This window comes from Pithys albifrons, chromosome 1 (genome assembly GCF_047495875.1).
Source record: "Pithys albifrons albifrons isolate INPA30051 chromosome 1, PitAlb_v1, whole genome shotgun sequence".
NCBI classification, from domain to species: Eukaryota; Metazoa; Chordata; class Aves; order Passeriformes; family Thamnophilidae; genus Pithys; species Pithys albifrons.
The window spans coordinates 95316126-95333019 of NC_092458.1; the positions used below are offsets into that span (position 1 = coordinate 95316126).

The window sequence follows — 16894 nt, forward strand, 5'->3', positions numbered from 1 at the left end:
TGTATCATTTTTTAAAATAAATATTCTACACTTACAGCTCTGTAATCAGACCAAGCTATCAGTAAAATACTTGCTTAAGTTCTTAGCTTCATTAAGGGGACAAATCTAGAATAGAAAAAGCATGTAAACAATCTGTTTCCGCCTCACTATGTACCATATATTGTTTAAAATCTTTCGAGAGGTGGAGCTTTCACCTTCTTCCTTGAAACATGTACTGATAAGTTGAACAATACTTGAGGGAACTACACACAGCCACCTTCCCTCCAGTCAGAGTTGGTGTGCCCCAAATAGGACACAGGGAGCAAAAGTAATTCCATTTAAAGCCAACTAGGCCCGAAAGAATACTGGACACGAGTTGCTTTAGAAATACAATATTTTAGCAGCCTTCAAATACCAAACTGATGCAAAAGAATGACATTGCTGTTTCCACCCAACTGTTTTAGACAGAGGTGGGAAACACCATTTTTTAAATGTCCATACTCAAGGTTTGCAATGTATACAAGAAGTTCAAATAATCTTTAAAGCAACTGTGAATGAAACAGTTAATTCTGAATTTGCAGTTAAAGCCTGTGGGGATTAAAAGTGTTCAGTCACAGCAAAAGAACCCTGAAGGATGACAAAACCTTCTCCTGCAAGTGTAGCAGAAGGTTCCCATCTCATTCAAAAAAACTGTTGAACAGTAAGACTGGGTATCAGAGAGCAGAAAAAGAAGAGGATCAACTTCCCTTTTGTGTTTATATGCATTTCAGATTTCAGTCATCTCTAATATTATTGGAAGGAGCTTCTGTCCTGTTTTCTAGCATGGGTAAAAGTGCAAAATTCTCTTGAAAAGGCAGTCAGTTGAATGCTCTTGAGAGCAAGCATAGCTTTTATAATAAAGTAAGGGTTACTGTTCCTATATCTGAATGAAACTGGCACTGAATAGACCCCTAATAGACCATGTAGTGCCTTCGTTAACTTAAGAAGGTTGCAGTGGAGATGCCATGGCTGAGGATGCACAAACATGCCTGTTCTATGGGGGCTGGTCAGCATGAAACTCAAAGAACAGTCACTCGTGTAAACTATGCAAGAACATGCAGCTTTATTTACAAGAGAAGCATAAGGTGACAGAATATCTGTCTTGAGAAGCAGACCAATATGATCCTTCAGCATAAATGCTCACAACTGTCCCATGGTGTCAGAGGTGAAGAATCTACATCATCCATTTCTGTAATTCTTTACCTCAGCTCAACCCATTAAATTCCTTGGTAGAGAAGGTCATATTTAGGAATGTTCTTGGGATCAATAGGACTTCTCACAATGAGCTTTCCACGCATTGCTCCACGGTAGATCACTTCAATCAGATCTATAAAGTCTTGCTTTGTTTTGAAGCTTCCTACAAATTTGGTATGATCTGGAGACCTAAATATAAGCATAAGATAAAGGTAGATTGTAATGTGAAAGCAAAAACACCTAAAGACATAAAAAATATGTACAATGCCATTAGGGGTTCTGATCTGGTCAAACAGGTGCAGGTTAAAGTGTGACTTTAACAATATTTTATACTTTTTTTTTTTTGCGAGGTGGTCCCATAGTGTAATGGGGAGCACCCCAGACTCCAGATCCCAAGGTCCTGAGTTCGAGTCTCAGTAGGGACCGTCCCCTGGCAGTTCAATACCTCCCTGCCATCGCATCCCGTCACATCTCGGATGCTCAGCAGGCTCAGCCCAGTTAGTACCGGGGGCTGTGACAGTCCCGAGGACTTCCCTGTCACTGTCCGACCTCGCTCGGCCGTGGCAAATGGACCTCAGGACTGAAACGGTGGGGCCAGTTCTGTGCACGCTGTGCCTCACCTAAAACATCCACTGTGCAGGCTGGAAGGGCACACCCACGTGGGGAGAGCCCTGCCCAAATCTGCGTTCAAGAAGTCTGGCCATACATACTATTTTTTTGCATACTTCCCTATTTTCATCCTTCTGGCTTCCTACAGAGGTGTCAGTACAGATGCTGGGAATAACATTATGGGTTTCACACGCCACCTTCCCCAGACATGGTAATAGAGAAAGACTCGTCTTTCTTACACACGTATCAGATAAGACCAGGTAGGATGACTCACCCATAATCAACCTTCATGTGTTGCCCATTGAAGAAAAATACAGTAGAAGGAATGTAACTGATGTCAAAATACTGGGTGTACACTGGGACCTTGTTCACATCCACCAGGTAAATGACTGCCATTTTACTTAGGTCATGAGCTGTTTTTGCAAGCTGAGGAGAGTGAGAAAGATGCATGAGAAATAGACACAAGAGGAAACTTTACAATGCCTGTTTCTCTTAAGTTTTATCAGTTTAAACAGGGTTAAAATATCATGTCTGGTCTACCTCAAACACTTTGTACATCCACTACAATAACACAAACATTTACTTACTTTTCAAACCTTTGTATGAATATAGTATCACTTCATTCTAAATTTGTCACCAAAATTTTAATGAGACACCATATTAACTGAAAGCAACACATTTCCTTGTACAGCTGTATTTGTAGAGTTCATTAAAAAAAAAGAAAAAATGACTCTTACAATATCATCAAGCTGCAAACAAACAGCATCGCTGTCTCTTCCAAAACGGAGGACCAAAACTTTCTCAGCCACGCTTTTTATTGCCAGATCCACTTCCCGCTTGGAGCTCAACTTGGGCAGCAGGAAACTCATGGCGAGGGATCGCGGCCTTCGGTGCAGCCCCGGCCTTGAGGCGGGGGAAAAACACGGAAACACAGCGACGCACCGTCAAACCACAGCAACAGCCTGGGTCAAAATGAAGCGAAACCCCTCCGTGTTGTTAAAGCTAAAATAAACAAACAAACCCTGCCCCACACAGGCCCCCACCGCGCCCCGGAAAGCAATATGGAAAGTTGGGATCACCGTGCGCCGCAGCCCACCCCGGGCGCGCAGGCGCAGAGCGCGGGGACGGGGGGGGGGGGGGGGGGAGGGGGGGGGAAGGGCGGGGGGGAAGGGGGGCGGGGGGGGGCACGGCGCATGCGCAGCGGCGCGCAGGTGAGCGGTCATGGCGGCCGGGCGCGGCCGGCCCCAGCTCGGGTAGGGGTTTGTCGTCCTGCCTGGGGCTGCCGAGGCCGCGGTCCCACCGCTGTCCCCGGAGGGTGCGGGCACAGCGCGGGGCTCTGCGGGGTGACCGGCGTGTCGCGGCGCGGGACGTGGCGGGCTGGGTCTGAGGCTGTTCAGCTGTGAGCAGCGCTGCTCTGCAGGAGCCGCGGGGCTGCGGGCCCTGGCCTAGTGTGCTCCCCTGTAGGCAGCCTCGCTAGTGGGTGTAAATCACTCCAGGGAGGGTGTGGGGATGGAGCCAGGTCTGCTCGGTTGTGCCAAGCAATAGGCAATGGGCAGGAACTGATGCACAGGAAGTTCCACCTGAATATAAGGACGAACTTCTTTACTGTGTGGGTGACTGAGCACTGGAGTAGATTTCTCAGGGAGGTTGTGGAGTCTCCCTCACGGAGAGATTCCAGAACTGAATGGACACAATCCAGTGCCACGTGCTCTGGGATGACCCTGCTTGAGCAGGGAGGTTGGACCGGATGATCCACTGTGGTCCCTCCCAACCTGCCCCTCTGTGGCTCTGTGTGCGGGCAGCTGTGCCGGGGAAGTGAGGAGAGTTACGCGGTCTCTGAAGTATCAGTGAAGGGCCCTTCTGTGCCTGAGATTACTTATGGTGAGGTCATGCTAAAAAAGAAAAAAAAATGCTTTTTAAGTGCTACAAGTGTAGGTTTTTCAAAGAGGTTTAGATCAATTCTTGCTGTAATGACATTAGTGTGAATGTTGGACACACTGAAAGGTAACTTGGCTCTATCAAAAGCTGTCACTAAATACTTTGCGTAAATCTGTGTTCAGTTATTGATTTAACTGAAGCTCCAGTAATGTAAGTTAATTGAGAAACTGATCCCTTGATTTCTGCAAGCTGTACAATACACTTCTTTGATTATTACTTTTGCCAGAAGGTTTAATGCTTAAATGTAAAATCAGAAACACCTCTCTGGTAACACAAATTTTCATAATGTTAGGTTGGTGGGTTGTCTTTATTCCTTTTATCTTAACAGTAGAAAATGAGAGGTCAGTCACCAGTTTGACCAGTTACTGTCTAATAAAAGTATGTCAGGTTATAGAACATTTCTTAATAGTACACTGTTCTTTCTGTGCCTCTTTAAGCAGGTGCATCTATATATAACCCCAAAATTAGATTTAACTTGTTCTCCTTTATATTAAAATATTTTGAAGTTGTTAGGAAGATCATGAATTTTGGTTTAAAACTTTGGAGCTAATTTTAGTTTTGTCCAAATCATATTGTCTCAAGCATTGAAACTTCACTGATGTTATTCAGTAGTGTGCATAGGACAAGGAAAATATTAAACATTCTTGGATGGGGTTTTTTTCTAGAGACCTTTCACATTTAAATACAAATGTGTATGAAATTAATGGGGCTATGGGGTTTATGCCCTAAGCTTTCTGTGCCAATACCAACTTCACTGGGAGTTTAGTTAAAAGAAAAAAGGCAGCCCTTTCCTATACTAGTTGTTTATTCTTCCATCTCTTTTTCTTTTCACAGCATAGATAAACCCAGTGTATAAATACATTTTCGGTGTCTGTGCAGCGTTTCACTGACGGTGGTTGCAAAGGCTCTTACTGATCATATGACACAACTTAAACAGCACTTGAAGGTTAGTTGACTACATTTTGATTTGCAGTAAGTATAGCTGTTTTAAGCAGCAGTGCCACACACACTGGTTTTATTTAGGAAACAGTAAAAAAAGTAATGCTGGAAGTAGGAATTTCAAGTATTCTCCAGGAATTAAGCTATTGTCTGTAAGTGTTACTAAGAATAAAAATCTGTGTATGTTTTGTTTGTGTTCTCTGACAGGTTTTTTCTCTTACTGGTGTTCTGCAGATAAGTATTTGGGCACAGCACATGTCTCAGTATGCAGTCTGCTAACATGCTGCTGAAAAAAATAGTAAGAAGTTCTGTCCTTCCATTTGCTGCACAACATGGGATGAAAAAGGATTTGTTTCCACTCAGTAGAACTCTGAGTTTATCGCTTTGTCTGAAGCAGGACAACTCATGCAAACCCTCAGAAAAACTAGATTTAGATGCATGGAAGAAGGTAATGAAGTCTGGGTTGCAAGAAGAGGTCAGTGAGACGGTCTGTGAGCCTCAGGAGCATTCCGGCTTGGCGGCTGCACGTGAGACTCTGGAGATGTGGAGACTTGCTGGCAGGGCAGTGCCAGAAAATATGAGTGAAGAACAGCTAAAAACGTTTATGGAGCGTCCTTCCAAGTCAGCCAAAAAGAAGTATTTAAAATTCTTGTATCTCAAAGAACTTTACAAGAAAAATGACAAAAGAAAGATGGAGGAGAAAAGGGAAAGGAAGCTGGAAGCACAAGAGCAAACTTCAAAAACTAAAGAGACCAAAAAGAGCCCGTTTGTGTGTTTGTGGGCCACCACTATGGATAAAGCATACAATTGGAGAGCTGCTCAGTCCATGATTTTTGGCCAACCTCTGGTATTTGACATGTCTTTTGAAAATGAAATGTCTGTCCGAGAAGTCGCAAACACAGTGAAGCAGCTGGTCCTGAGTGAAGGCTGCAATCGGAGGTCTCTGGATCCATTCCACATCCACTTGTGTAACTTCAAGGATGAGAGCCTCTATCATAGGGAATTTCTCAAGCATTACAGAGAGGCATGGAGCAAGCTGCTTATCACTGTGACAGACCAGTGCTACACAGAAGTCTTTCCAAAGGATAAGCTCATCTATCTGACAGCTGATTCTCCCAAAGTGATGAAAACATTTGATCATGATAAAATCTATATTGTCGGGTCGATGGTTGACAAGAGCATAAAAAGAGGAGTCTCTTTAGCACGGGCAAAGCGACTGGGATTGGAGACTGCAGCCCTTCCACTGGAGAAGTACTTGCTTTGGAATACTGGTGCCAAAAATCTTACACTGGATCAAATGATGCATATTTTATTAACCTTGAAAGATACTGCTGACTGGAAAAAGGCTCTGGAATTTGTTCCAAAAAGGAAATATTGTGGCTTTGTAAACAAACCTGTAAGTGAACTCAAAAAAACCTTAGACCTGATGAACACACTCAAACTTGGAAAAAGACAGCAAGAAGTACAAAAAAAGTTTGCCAAAAACTACTCTAAGAAGTACATACTAAAGCAAAAGTAGAATGATGGGAAAGAGAATATTTTTTTTTACAGGCAAACTGTGCTCTTTAATGCTCCAGTTTCTCAGGACATTTGGAACTGTTCAACTCTATCTCAAAATATGTCTTTGTTGCTTAAGTTTGAGGTGACCATTGTTAGGGTTGGTTTTTTTAATTGCCTTAGTAGTCCAGCTGTTTAAATTTATCCACACATTATTGTAACTGTATAAGAGAAATGAGATAATCTCATGTAAAAAAATTACTCTGCCCAAAAAATATCAGTCTGTTCAGTTGAACCGTTCTGGGACAAGAGTGATTGTAACTGAATGAAAAGGTCATTCTTCAGAGAACGCCTCTCTGCCTTGGGTTTGCAGTGGTTGGAGGCCATCTATAGTTTCATTCTAAAAGATTACTAAGATGAAGTAGTAGAGACCTCCCCCATTATTTCCTGAATCATCTTTTGATGTACAGATGCACTGACTGGTAACTGAACTAAAAACAAATGGTGAAAACGTTGCTTGAGTTTGGTGAGCTACACAATTTATTTCTGTGTGTTCTATCTGGCACAAATCAAGTCCCTGTTTGAAAGGAATAAGCCAAATTTCTTGACTGTGCCAAAAACAAACCCCAAAACTTACATGCTTTTGTGTTAGACTTTAATCTCCAAGTGCCTATGTTTTTAGATTTCCCAAAGTGCTGGAATTTTTGCGGTGATAAAAAGCCCTACTGGTAAGTATTTCAGGAGGAGAGAGCCTTTTAATATTTCTCACAGCTGAAAATACATTAATTGGTGCCACTGAAAGTGTGTTCAGGCTGCAGAGCTGCAAATGGACATGTTAAATTCTGACAGGACTGTATTTACGGTTCTGCTGTCTGGAGCATGAGGAGGGCTTTCTTTAATGGGTGCTTTTTAATTTAGTTGATGCTTCAAGACAGTGATGGCAGATGGTGGGTTTGGTCCTGATTGTGCAGAGTAGGTGGGTGGGTGGTGATCCACTCCCTGACTCACCTCTTGGTACTTGTCATCATGAGTGGGGGTTGGAAAGCAGAAGATTCTCTCCCCCAGCACTGCCCCTCACTGCCGGTGGGGTGCAGGGGTCTCCAAGAATGGATAACCCCTGGCTTAGGGAAAGACCTGGTTCCTTTTGGTGCATATGGTTGGGTAGTACAAAGCTTCACCCTAGGGTGATGTTTCAGGTGCTGCTTGAGAGCTGCCTTCAGGTGCAAGGACTGGCTGTGTGTCTGTGCCCTGCGTGGGCAGCCTCATTTTCCTCTCAGGAAGAAGAGACAACATGGACAGACCTGTGTGCTGCTGAGTGTCATAGAATGATGGAATGGTTTGGGCTGGAAGGGCCTTATAAATCCTCTAGTTCCCTGCTGTGGGCTGGGTACCATGGCACTCCACACTGGGGAGGGGGGAAGGGGAGTCATTGCCCACTTCATGTTACAGAAGCACAGAATCACAGACGGGGTCAGGTTGGGAGGGGCCACAGCAGGTCATCTGGTCCGACCTCCCTGCTCAAGCAGGGTCATCCCAGAGCATGTGGCACAGGATCTTGTACAGACGGTTTTGGAATCTCTCAGTGACGGAGACCCCACAACTTCTCTGGGCAATCTGTTTCAGTGCGGGCTGACCCGCACTGTAAAGAAGTTCTTCCTCATGTTCAGGCGAGCTTCGTGTGCATCAGTTTCTGCCTGTTGCCTCTCGTCCCATTGCTCCGCACCGCCGAACAGAGCCTGGCTCCATCCTCTTGGCATTTCCCTCCCCCGCCCCTTATAGATATTTATACGCACTGATGAGGTAATGAGGTCACGATGTTGGTGGGACACGGAACGTAATGGTGAAACCACGCACGGGTGGGGAGGGCGTGCCGCTGAGCGCAGCAGTGGACGCGGTTCCTCCGCACAGGCGTGACTCGACTCAGCGGGCGATGCCGCGGGTTGGGGCTCCCGGCGGGAAGGGAAAAGAAGGCGCGGAAAGGGGAAGGAAGGCGCGGGAAGCCGTGCCCACGTGATCCGCCGCACGCGCGTCAGCGTCGCGCCATCCCCGCGCGCGCTCCCGCGTTCCCCCCGCCCCCACTCGCGCCATCCCCGCGCGCCGCAGGGGCGGGGTCTCCCGAGGGGGCGGGGGCGGCGGTTCGCGCGTGCGCGGCGCGGGAGGCGGCGGAGGCGGGGAAAATGGCGGACGGCAGAGCCGAGGGGGACAAGGCGAAGCGGCCGCAGCCCGCAGGAGGTGAACATGTAGCGCCTCTCGCCGCGGAGCTGTGGGGGGGAACGGGGCCCACGCTGGCCCCACAGGGGCGGGGAGGGCCCAGCTGTGCCTCCTCCGGCAGGCCGGGCCTGGGCAGGGCCGTGCGTGTCCGGCCCTGCGGGAGAGGGGGCGGCCGGGCCTAAGGGGCTGCGCTGGGGGACAGGCCAGGCCTGCTGTCCTCAGCCTTCCAGGCGCCTTTGCAAACCTGTAGCATCTTCTCCACGCAAATACGCTCTTTCTGTTAGAAATACATGGAGTACTTACGCCGTGTTTTGAGGCAAATTCGACTGTTGCTGCCTGCAAGGATGAAGACAGCATCTTAAAGATTAACTTAAAACTGCTGTGGTACCTTTTTTACGAATGGGCACAGTGAATATTCCTTAGTTACCGTTTTAAGGATCTTGATTTTTTTTTGCTTGGCAGCAATGTGTAAGTTTGTGGTTTGGTTTTATAATATTTATATCATGACTGGACAGTCTTTTCTGCACTATTCGAAAAATTTTAATTGGATGTTTCCTTTATTCTTTCTTCCCTTGATTTGAAGTTCAGAGTATAATGCCTTTCCAAAGATAAAACTTTTCTTTCTTGCTGTATTTCTGCTTTTGTTGGAGTTGGTTTTTGGTGTTTCTTTTTCAGTTTGTATCTGTAGACAGAGGGCATTTTTTTTATCTGTTGAAAAGTCAGGCTTGTAAACCAACAGTGAATGTTATTTGTGATAATCACTGAAATTTCAACAGTAATACTTGATTTTAGGTAGTTCCTTGACTGTTGGTTTATCGTGGGCCTTTGAGTTTTTTATTGGTTTTTTTTTTGCGGTGGTTTGAGGTGTGGGGTTTTTTTTTGTATTAGTACTACAGTAACTGAGCATCAGTACCTCAGTTATCCTCACTGTACTGTTTGTGTGCTGGAACGTGATCTTAATGAGTTATGGTATGTTGGTTCTAAGGAAGAATAGTTACTCCCTGACGATTTTTGAAAGCAATTTGGAATGTTTAGCCTTTGCCAGGATTATTGGGGTTTATCTTAAAATTGGCTTTGTTGTGGCTGGATTGTTTCCACCTCCAGCAGTCTCACCCTCTGAGGGACAGATCCTGGAATGCTGTGCCCCTGGCACAGTCTGGGCACTTCAGTCACCTGGAGAGTGCAGGCTGTGGTTTGTTGGCAGACATGGGTAAAACTCCTCTGTGAAGTAGGACAGCTCTTTATTTCTGCAGTCCATGAGAAGGGCACTGATCAGTCTGACTTTGGAAACATTCCGGGTGCTTCCTGTAGGTGAAGTGTGAGCTCCTTGATGTCTCCAGGAAATAATAAAGAAGCCTTAATGTCTTGGAATACACATGTATATATATATGCATACATTGGCATGAGGGGACCTGTTTAATGGTTAATACATGTCTGCATTTCTGTTTTCTGCAGAAATCAAACAGCCCAATGGCTCTTTCCCCACCTTCCCCAGTTGTCCCTTGCCCCTTATATCTCTTCCAGCAAGTGAGAGTGTTTGCTTCAGCAGCCTGCAGCTCATCCTACATCCAGCCTAGTAGAAGTAACACTCAGAATGAGATGAGCTAATTTTGAGGGAGATGCTCTTTATAATTTGGTGAGAAAAGAGGTGTGGGTGGATTGTGTTGGGTTTTACCTTGTGCTTCGCAGCATTTGAGAATTTGCACTCAAAGAAGCCTCAGTGTGACTATGGTCAGTCTAGCCCTAGTTTAGGAACCTGGACTGGTCCCCTGTGCCCTGAGATTTGGGCTGCTGTGGATGTTTTATCTGATGGAAAGGAAGACTTCTAGGCCCATAGTCCCAGCACTTTTAAGGCCCATGAGTCTTCTCCCTACCCTTGGATCACAGTCTCTGGTGTGCCGAGGCTGGACTTGAAATACTCTGTTTAATGTCATTTCATTGACCAGCTATAAAGACCTTCTAGGCTTGTAAACTGTGCTGAGTCAGCTGTGCCTACCCAAGGTCACTTGTGTCAATTTTGATTGTTTCTCTTTTGTCCTTGGTTTTTCACTTTTATATCTATTTTTTCTGGGTCAAATTTCTAATGGTGCAGATTAGTACCATTTTTAATACAATGAAACTGATTAAAATTATATCTTTTTTAATTTGCCATATTTTCTAAGATGAAAAATCTGTTTTCGTTTCAATCACTTGTTACCTTGATGGCAGGAAGAGTGGGGTAGAACCTGTGTATTCTGCTGCTTATGATTTGGCACATAGCAAATACATACATAGATGGTGTTTCCTGGCTCATACAAAAGGAGTCCTTTACCAGTAGTGGAGTGGTTGCAGTTTCTCCTCTCTGTGTTTTGCTGTTCACTAAATGTACATTGGTGGAAACTGCTCACTAAAAACGCCTTACCTATTGCACCCAAAGTATAATGCTTTTTGAGGTTGCTGCTCCCATCAATCTGCTCAGTAAAAGTAGCTCATCTTGGTAAGTTGTTTCGACTTCACCAGGACCTGAAGAAGAGGCAGAAAAACCTGTGAAAACTAAGACTGTTTCTTCCAGTAATGGAGGAGAAAGTTCGAGTCGCAGCGCAGAGAAACGGGCAGCTAACGAAGAAGCTGAAGACTTCACCACAAAGCCTGCTCCTGCCAAAATATCCAAGTTTGGATTTTCCATAGGCAGTCAGACAACAAAGAAGGCATCCGCAATATCCATCAAACTAGGAGCAAATGTAAGTTGTCTGAGGGCTTTTTATTTTAGAGAAACTGAGGCAAAAAGGGGAATACTTTGGGGAGGCTTCCTGGCAGAGGGAAACCTTGAATTCCATGACAGTAGGTTGGGTAAAGTTTAGGCAAACATTGCAGGGCCAGCCAGCCGTGCATGTGTAAGTACTTCAAGGTGATTAATAACAGGTCAGCTGTCTTAGGAAGCACAAGACTTGATTGAAATGAACTGTATATCTTAGAACATAGAGAATTATTTTGTAATGAGATTTGATAAGTCTGGAATAATTTCCTGAGGGAAATGAGCAGACTTGTTAAACTATTCAGGCTACTTTGAAGTGAGTTCTGGGACCCTCATCACACAGGATGCTTAAAGCTACAGGAAAGCATCTCCTAAATGACTTAAAAGGTTGTCTTCCACTCCAAAGATCTTACTTTAGAGAGGGAAGTATAGTTGAGTTTTCATGACTTTGCCTGTTCTTTGCAAGGTCAGTATGATTCATTTATACCTCATGCAAAAGACAAGGATTTGTTGTGTAAATTGCTGAGTATTCTCATCACCTTTATTGTTCAGTACAAGGTACCCTTCTGCTTGTTTAGATGCGAATCTGATGGGTGAGTCTCTTTACTTCCAAAGCAATCCTCTGTTAGCTGGGGCAAGGACGGGCCTGGTGCTGCCTCTGTCTGATGGATACAGTTCATTGTGATGGATACATTATAAGTCCTTGTCTGCCCAAGTTCAAAATGTAATCATGAAAGGCTTGCACCTGCAGTGCCAGTGTTCTGCAGATCTGCAAAGGATTGAAAGAGTGCTCTGTTATTTTGAGATGAAGGGCAATGTGGGCTGGCAGGGTGTACACACAGTCAGGTCACTTGGCAGAGCCGCCTCCTCTGAGCCACCAGCACCTTCAGTTCCTTGTGTTGGAATAAACCTGCGGTGGCAATAAATGAGCTCAGAATTTCTGGCTCACTGAATTTAGTGGGTGAGTGACAGTGCACCAGAAACTGAAACTTACCCTCTTTCTTTCCAGTAATTTTCAGTCCTTTAGTACATTGCCCATTCCTGTGGAGCAGATGCCTTAAATATGGTGCAGGTTTTTGATGTTGTACATACACCATCAGTGCAGAACAGCTCAGACAGTTGCATAAGAACTCTGCTGCAGTATCAGCTTCTATGAGTGTATATTAAATAATCACCAATAAAGCAAAAATGGGGAAAGCATGTCATTTATTTAGGTAATTGGTAGTACTGTAGAAGCAGCAAACTGTTGCTAATGACATGGCTCTCAGTGATATCAAAGCAACTTGTGGTACCACTGTTGTATGACACATAACAGTTGTGAGTTGACAGCTTCTTACATTTTAAATAGAGGAAGGGTTTTATTAGAAATCAAAATAATACTTTTCAAAAGAGCCTTTTATTGATCAGACTGTGTGATACACACTGACCCTCATTTAAAAGTATTGAATTGTTTTAAGCCACAAGGCTGTTACATTGTTAAAATACAAGAGAATAAACATATTCATCTTTCTGATATTGATGGATAAAAATACTCGAAAAAAATAATGGAAACAGTGACATTTTGAATACCACAGCTGATCCAGGTTCTTTTTAATTGTCCATGTCATGCACAGGGACTGGCTGGGTACCCCTGCAGTGTGCTGGAAAGTTCAGACCTGCCTGTGGGGAGTTGTAACACAAGAGGGCTTATGTTGCTTCTCAGAGTGTGTCACGAATAAGCAGTCATTTTTCCTGTTTCATTAGAGAAACATTTGTGTGCTTGATTCATAGGAAAACTTTTCCCCCTGGTTGCCCATTTCAGTGAAGATGTATGACTTCATTTTACCAAAATATTTAAAATGCCAAGGGAAGCTTTTTTGAGTTAGTGGACTAACTTGACTTTTTTATTTGATCTTTTTCAGAAGCCTAAAGAGCCTGTTCCAACCCTGGCTCCAAAAACCCTTTCTGTAGCAGCAGCTTTCAATGAAGATGAAGATGTGAGTAATAAGCCACTGATCACAAAATACCATTGGTGTGGGAGGCAGAGGGAATGGGTCCTTTAAGGTTTTCTGCATAAATGTCAGAAATTTTCAACCTAGAAGCATCTTTTGTGTTTCTTCTTAAGAATGTACAACTTTATAGTTCTGTGTTGGTTCAAAACATCATTAAAGTGCTGATAACTTTTCCCTGAAAATGAGATGCACAACATAATTTGAATTAATGGTTGTTTTCTCTGAGTTTAGTAAAGGGGATGCAAAGGAAAGTTGTGCTTCTGATTGGCTGAATACCTTCTTGTCGTGTAACTGCTCCTTCTGACACAAAGGATTGTGTACTCAGTTCTATAACCTCGCAGAACTGGTTCTGTCCTAAGTCACTTTGCTTTCCTGTGGGGCTGTAGTCCATCCTTTATCTTGTCAGGCATTTGAAATGTGCCAAAATAAGTGCCCAGCAGTGCTCTAAGTGCCTTTCTCTCTGCAGAGTGAACCAGAAGAAATGCCTCCAGAAGCCAAGATGCGCATGAAGAACATCGGAAGGTAGGTCAGCTTTTAACTGTGGTTTGGAGAAGGTGAGTGTGTGAGAAACCTCCTCTAACAGAGGTCAGATCTTGCAGATGTCTTAGAAATACAGGAAGATAGAATAGGCTCATATTTTTTTCTCCAGAAATGAGAATTTTCAAATGTTTTATCTCCAGGTTAAAAGTAGTACATTTACATTTGAACTTTGAATCTTATTTGCCTTCTTTGTGAGGAAGAAACTGATTCCGCATTAATAGAATCTTGTTTTCTTCCTGTAAGCGTAATAGGTGGAAGTTCCTGCTTCCCACTAAACTTCCCATCTTTCTGGTTCTCCATTTTATAAATTGCCTTGAAGTCGGGCAGTCTGGTCAGGTTTGTAAACTCCTGTACAAGGGGAAGATGAGAGTAATCTCCTTCAGAAAGATGAAGAATTGCTTGTTTATTTAACCACATAAATGTAGTTCTTCTGCTTGCTACACATTTGAGATGATAGAGGGTCAATTCCAAAATAAATAGGGATATTTTCGGAGAAGGCTTTGCTGAGATTAAGGATGAATTTTGAGAATATAATATGTATTTTGAAGGTGTTTATCATGATAGACAGATCTTAAAGTTAATCCCTCGGGAGGTTCTCTAGTTTAGTGGGGGGTTTTTTCTCCAGTAGCAAATTTGGATCCTCAGTTTTTTAATCATTGAAAAGATTTCTTCACCGCTGGCAGCAGCTGCTGCCACTCCTACCTCCTTTGCTGCCCCTCTCATGGCTCTGTTTTGAAGTGCTGTGGAGAGATCAATTCTGTGGACAAATTACAATTGTTGTAGTGAGGACTCCTGATGTAACAGGAAGAATTGTGTGGCAGTTTCTGGTGGTCGTTTGGACTTGAAATTGGCATTTTTGGCGTCACATTAATATAGTTGAGCTTATTTTCTCAGTTGCTCTTGTTTTACCTTTTCACAGGGATACACCAACCTCAGCAGGACCAAATTCCTTCAATAAAGGAAAGCATGGATTTTCTGACAACCAGAAGCTATGGGAACGAAATATAAAGTCTCATCTTGGGAATGTCCATGACCAAGAAAATAACTAAATGATGTGGATTACAAGTTGGGTGTTTGGGGGGAGGGGAGGGTGTAACGTTAAAGGAACAGTTTCCTTTTTTAAGAATGGTATAAGACTATCTTTGGAGCCACTTTTTTAAGATTTTGAGTGGTACACTAATAAATAAGTTTGAAATTAGAGGTAATTTATGTTTTGTATACAGATTTCAAGGCCTTTGCTAATTTTGTAGTTCATGTGATTAGTTTCAAAAGGTTAGAGATAATAAAGAAATTGGAGTGGTACCTTTTTAAGAATTTTTTTTGGAGTCAGTGATTAAATAAGATGGATGAAAAAGGTTACTGTCTCTTTAATCACGTTAAAATTGAGTGCTCTTGCATTCTCACTTCTGGCTCCCTCTTCTTAACGGGAGAAGCAGTTGTCTTCTAGGAGTTCTGCTAAAGAGAGAGCATTATCTTGTGCTAAAGTGTTACTGGACTATTAATTTGAATATAATCTTATAGAGGAAATAGTAAGAATCTGGATTTTTTTTTCCCTGCCGTCGCCTTTTGTTAAGTCTCTGCAAACTAGGAATTATGTTTCTCTGAGTGGCTCTGGTAACTTAGCTCTAATTTTGTTCAACACTTCATGTAGGATGTGTAACCTGTGGCCTGTTTTGTCCTAAGGAAATGGGCCTTTTCTGTATATTAGATACAATCTGTAAAGAATATTCACTACAAAGGTAAATCAGTATTTTCAGTGTGCTCCTCTTCAATCATTAGCCTTTAATAGTACTTGTTAGCATTTCCTAGTGGTACACGAGAACCACCACCAAAAATACAAGGTAATGTACATTAAGCTTCACATATGATTGAAATATTTTTCTTTACTATGCCTGGAAGGAATAAAAGCCACACCGAAAATCGGTAACTCACTGCTTAAGTATGAAAAATCCAAGATGCACTTTCCCTGTCTTGCCATTTAAAACAAAATGCCTTGATGCCTGTGACCTCAGAGGACACTATCAGGTCAAAGAATGCTCTGTCTGCAGTCCTAATGCTTCTAACAAGTGTCAACTTCGGAAATAAAACTTGACCCTTTCCTGCCTGTCTGCTTTTTGCAGTGGTTTTCAGCAGTGACATTAATCTGGTCAGTTTAATTTCCTCGCTTTCATACTGCAGAACCGTGATCTAGAATTTCAGTGTTAGTAATGACTGTCTAAATTTCTGTCTAATTTAGATTCCTTATTTTAAAACATTTTACTATCAGAAATGGTCAAACAGAACGATAACAACAGCAACATCACCACCTGCATTCTCTCTCCCCCAAAACAGTGTAAGGTTTTTTTTAAACTCGCATACCTGGTAGTGTCAACCCCTAAATTAATTTCAGCCAGGAACTGGTTGTAGAATTGAATATATTAGTTGCTTTCATCCTGCCTCTTCATGCTGAAGTTGAACCTGCAAGTGCAGAAAGGAAAGTGCATCTTGAAGTCTATTTTTTTATTATTATTATTATTTTAGGAAAGCTCTGACCACTTAGACTTTTGAGTTTGTAAGTTCTAAAAAATATTTTTTGTATTTTTGTATTGTATATGTAATCTTTTTTCTTTTGAAGTCTGATGCAGTTGAATACCTGTAACTGTTTTCTTTAAAAGCCTTGTTATAAACATAACATAAAAATGTATACATTATTTTTTTTCCATAGCAGAAATATTTGGTTTATTTAAAACAAAACACACTTTCCCAACTGACTTTCAGGACTTCCAAAACTGATTTGGGCATTACTGGAACTAGGCAAGGCAAACTTTTCACTTATTTTCATCACATGTGGTTATGTTTGTCGAAATAAATCCCTTTAAGATAGTGGTAATTCATAGTCAATAGCTATTTTCTCGTGCTCCTCAGTAGTTGCTTCACATTATGTCAATCACTTCTATTAGGAAAAAAGCAAACCGTAATTCTGGATAAGGAGATGACTTGGAGATCTATTTTTTTGTAGTTAACCTGCCACCACTGTCTTCCACATCTTGGGCTCAAGTAGACGTTCATATCCAGAATTTTCTTTTACTTCAAAATCATTTAGGAAATGGCTAAGCAGAAGAGCAGACAAGCTAGGAAATACCTTCCATGCAAGCAAGGGAGCAAAAATTACGTTTTATCTTACCCCTGTGGTCAGTAAATAATCCTGGACCTTGTGAGAGACTGCAGAAGTCTCTAAAGCTTA

At 42.8% G+C, this 16894-nt stretch overlaps 3 protein-coding genes across 10 annotated transcripts; 2 read left to right on the forward strand and 1 right to left on the reverse strand.

Moving 5' to 3' along the window:
- Positions 1 to 1059: 1059 nt before the first annotated feature.
- Positions 1060 to 2934, reverse strand: TXNL4B (thioredoxin like 4B). Of its 2 annotated transcripts, XM_071572435.1 has the most exons (4): positions 2901 to 2934; positions 2559 to 2783; positions 2096 to 2247; positions 1060 to 1401 (listed from the first exon to the last, which is right to left on the reverse strand). In XM_071572435.1, the coding sequence occupies exons 2-4, from the start codon at positions 2688 to 2690 to the stop codon at positions 1236 to 1238; spliced, it is 450 nt and encodes a 149-aa protein (XP_071428536.1). In that variant the 5' UTR covers positions 2691 to 2783; positions 2901 to 2934; the 3' UTR covers positions 1060 to 1235. The 2 variants fall into 2 exon arrangements, with proteins under 2 accessions (XP_071428536.1, XP_071428528.1); XM_071572427.1 differs by lacking the exon at positions 2901 to 2934 and having other exon boundaries at positions 2559 to 2894.
- Positions 2935 to 3013: 79 nt separating this feature from the next.
- On the forward strand, positions 3014 to 6711 carry TRMT10C (tRNA methyltransferase 10C, mitochondrial RNase P subunit). Of its 6 annotated transcripts, none has more exons than XM_071572479.1 (3): positions 3014 to 3032; positions 4594 to 4705; positions 4906 to 6711. In XM_071572479.1, exon 3 carries the CDS (start codon positions 4964 to 4966, stop codon positions 6215 to 6217), a length of 1254 nt encoding a protein of 417 aa, XP_071428580.1. In that variant the 5' UTR covers positions 3014 to 3032; positions 4594 to 4705; positions 4906 to 4963; the 3' UTR covers positions 6218 to 6711. The 6 variants fall into 6 exon arrangements, with proteins under 6 accessions (XP_071428580.1, XP_071428550.1, XP_071428601.1 ...); XM_071572449.1 differs by having other exon boundaries at positions 3026 to 3074; XM_071572500.1 differs by having other exon boundaries at positions 3026 to 3074; positions 4933 to 6711.
- Positions 6712 to 8322: 1611 nt separating this feature from the next.
- PCNP (PEST proteolytic signal containing nuclear protein) lies at positions 8323 to 16380 on the forward strand. 2 transcript variants are annotated; one of them, XM_071561503.1, is made up of 5 exons: positions 8323 to 8427; positions 10906 to 11126; positions 13042 to 13116; positions 13598 to 13653; positions 14591 to 16380. In XM_071561503.1, exons 1-5 carry the CDS (start codon positions 8373 to 8375, stop codon positions 14718 to 14720), a joined length of 537 nt encoding a protein of 178 aa, XP_071417604.1. In that variant the 5' UTR covers positions 8323 to 8372; the 3' UTR covers positions 14721 to 16380. The 2 variants fall into 2 exon arrangements, with proteins under 2 accessions (XP_071417604.1, XP_071417615.1); XM_071561514.1 differs by lacking the exon at positions 8323 to 8427 and adding an exon at positions 8545 to 10882 and having other exon boundaries at positions 10958 to 11126.
- The last annotated feature ends 514 nt before the right edge of the window (positions 16381 to 16894 follow it).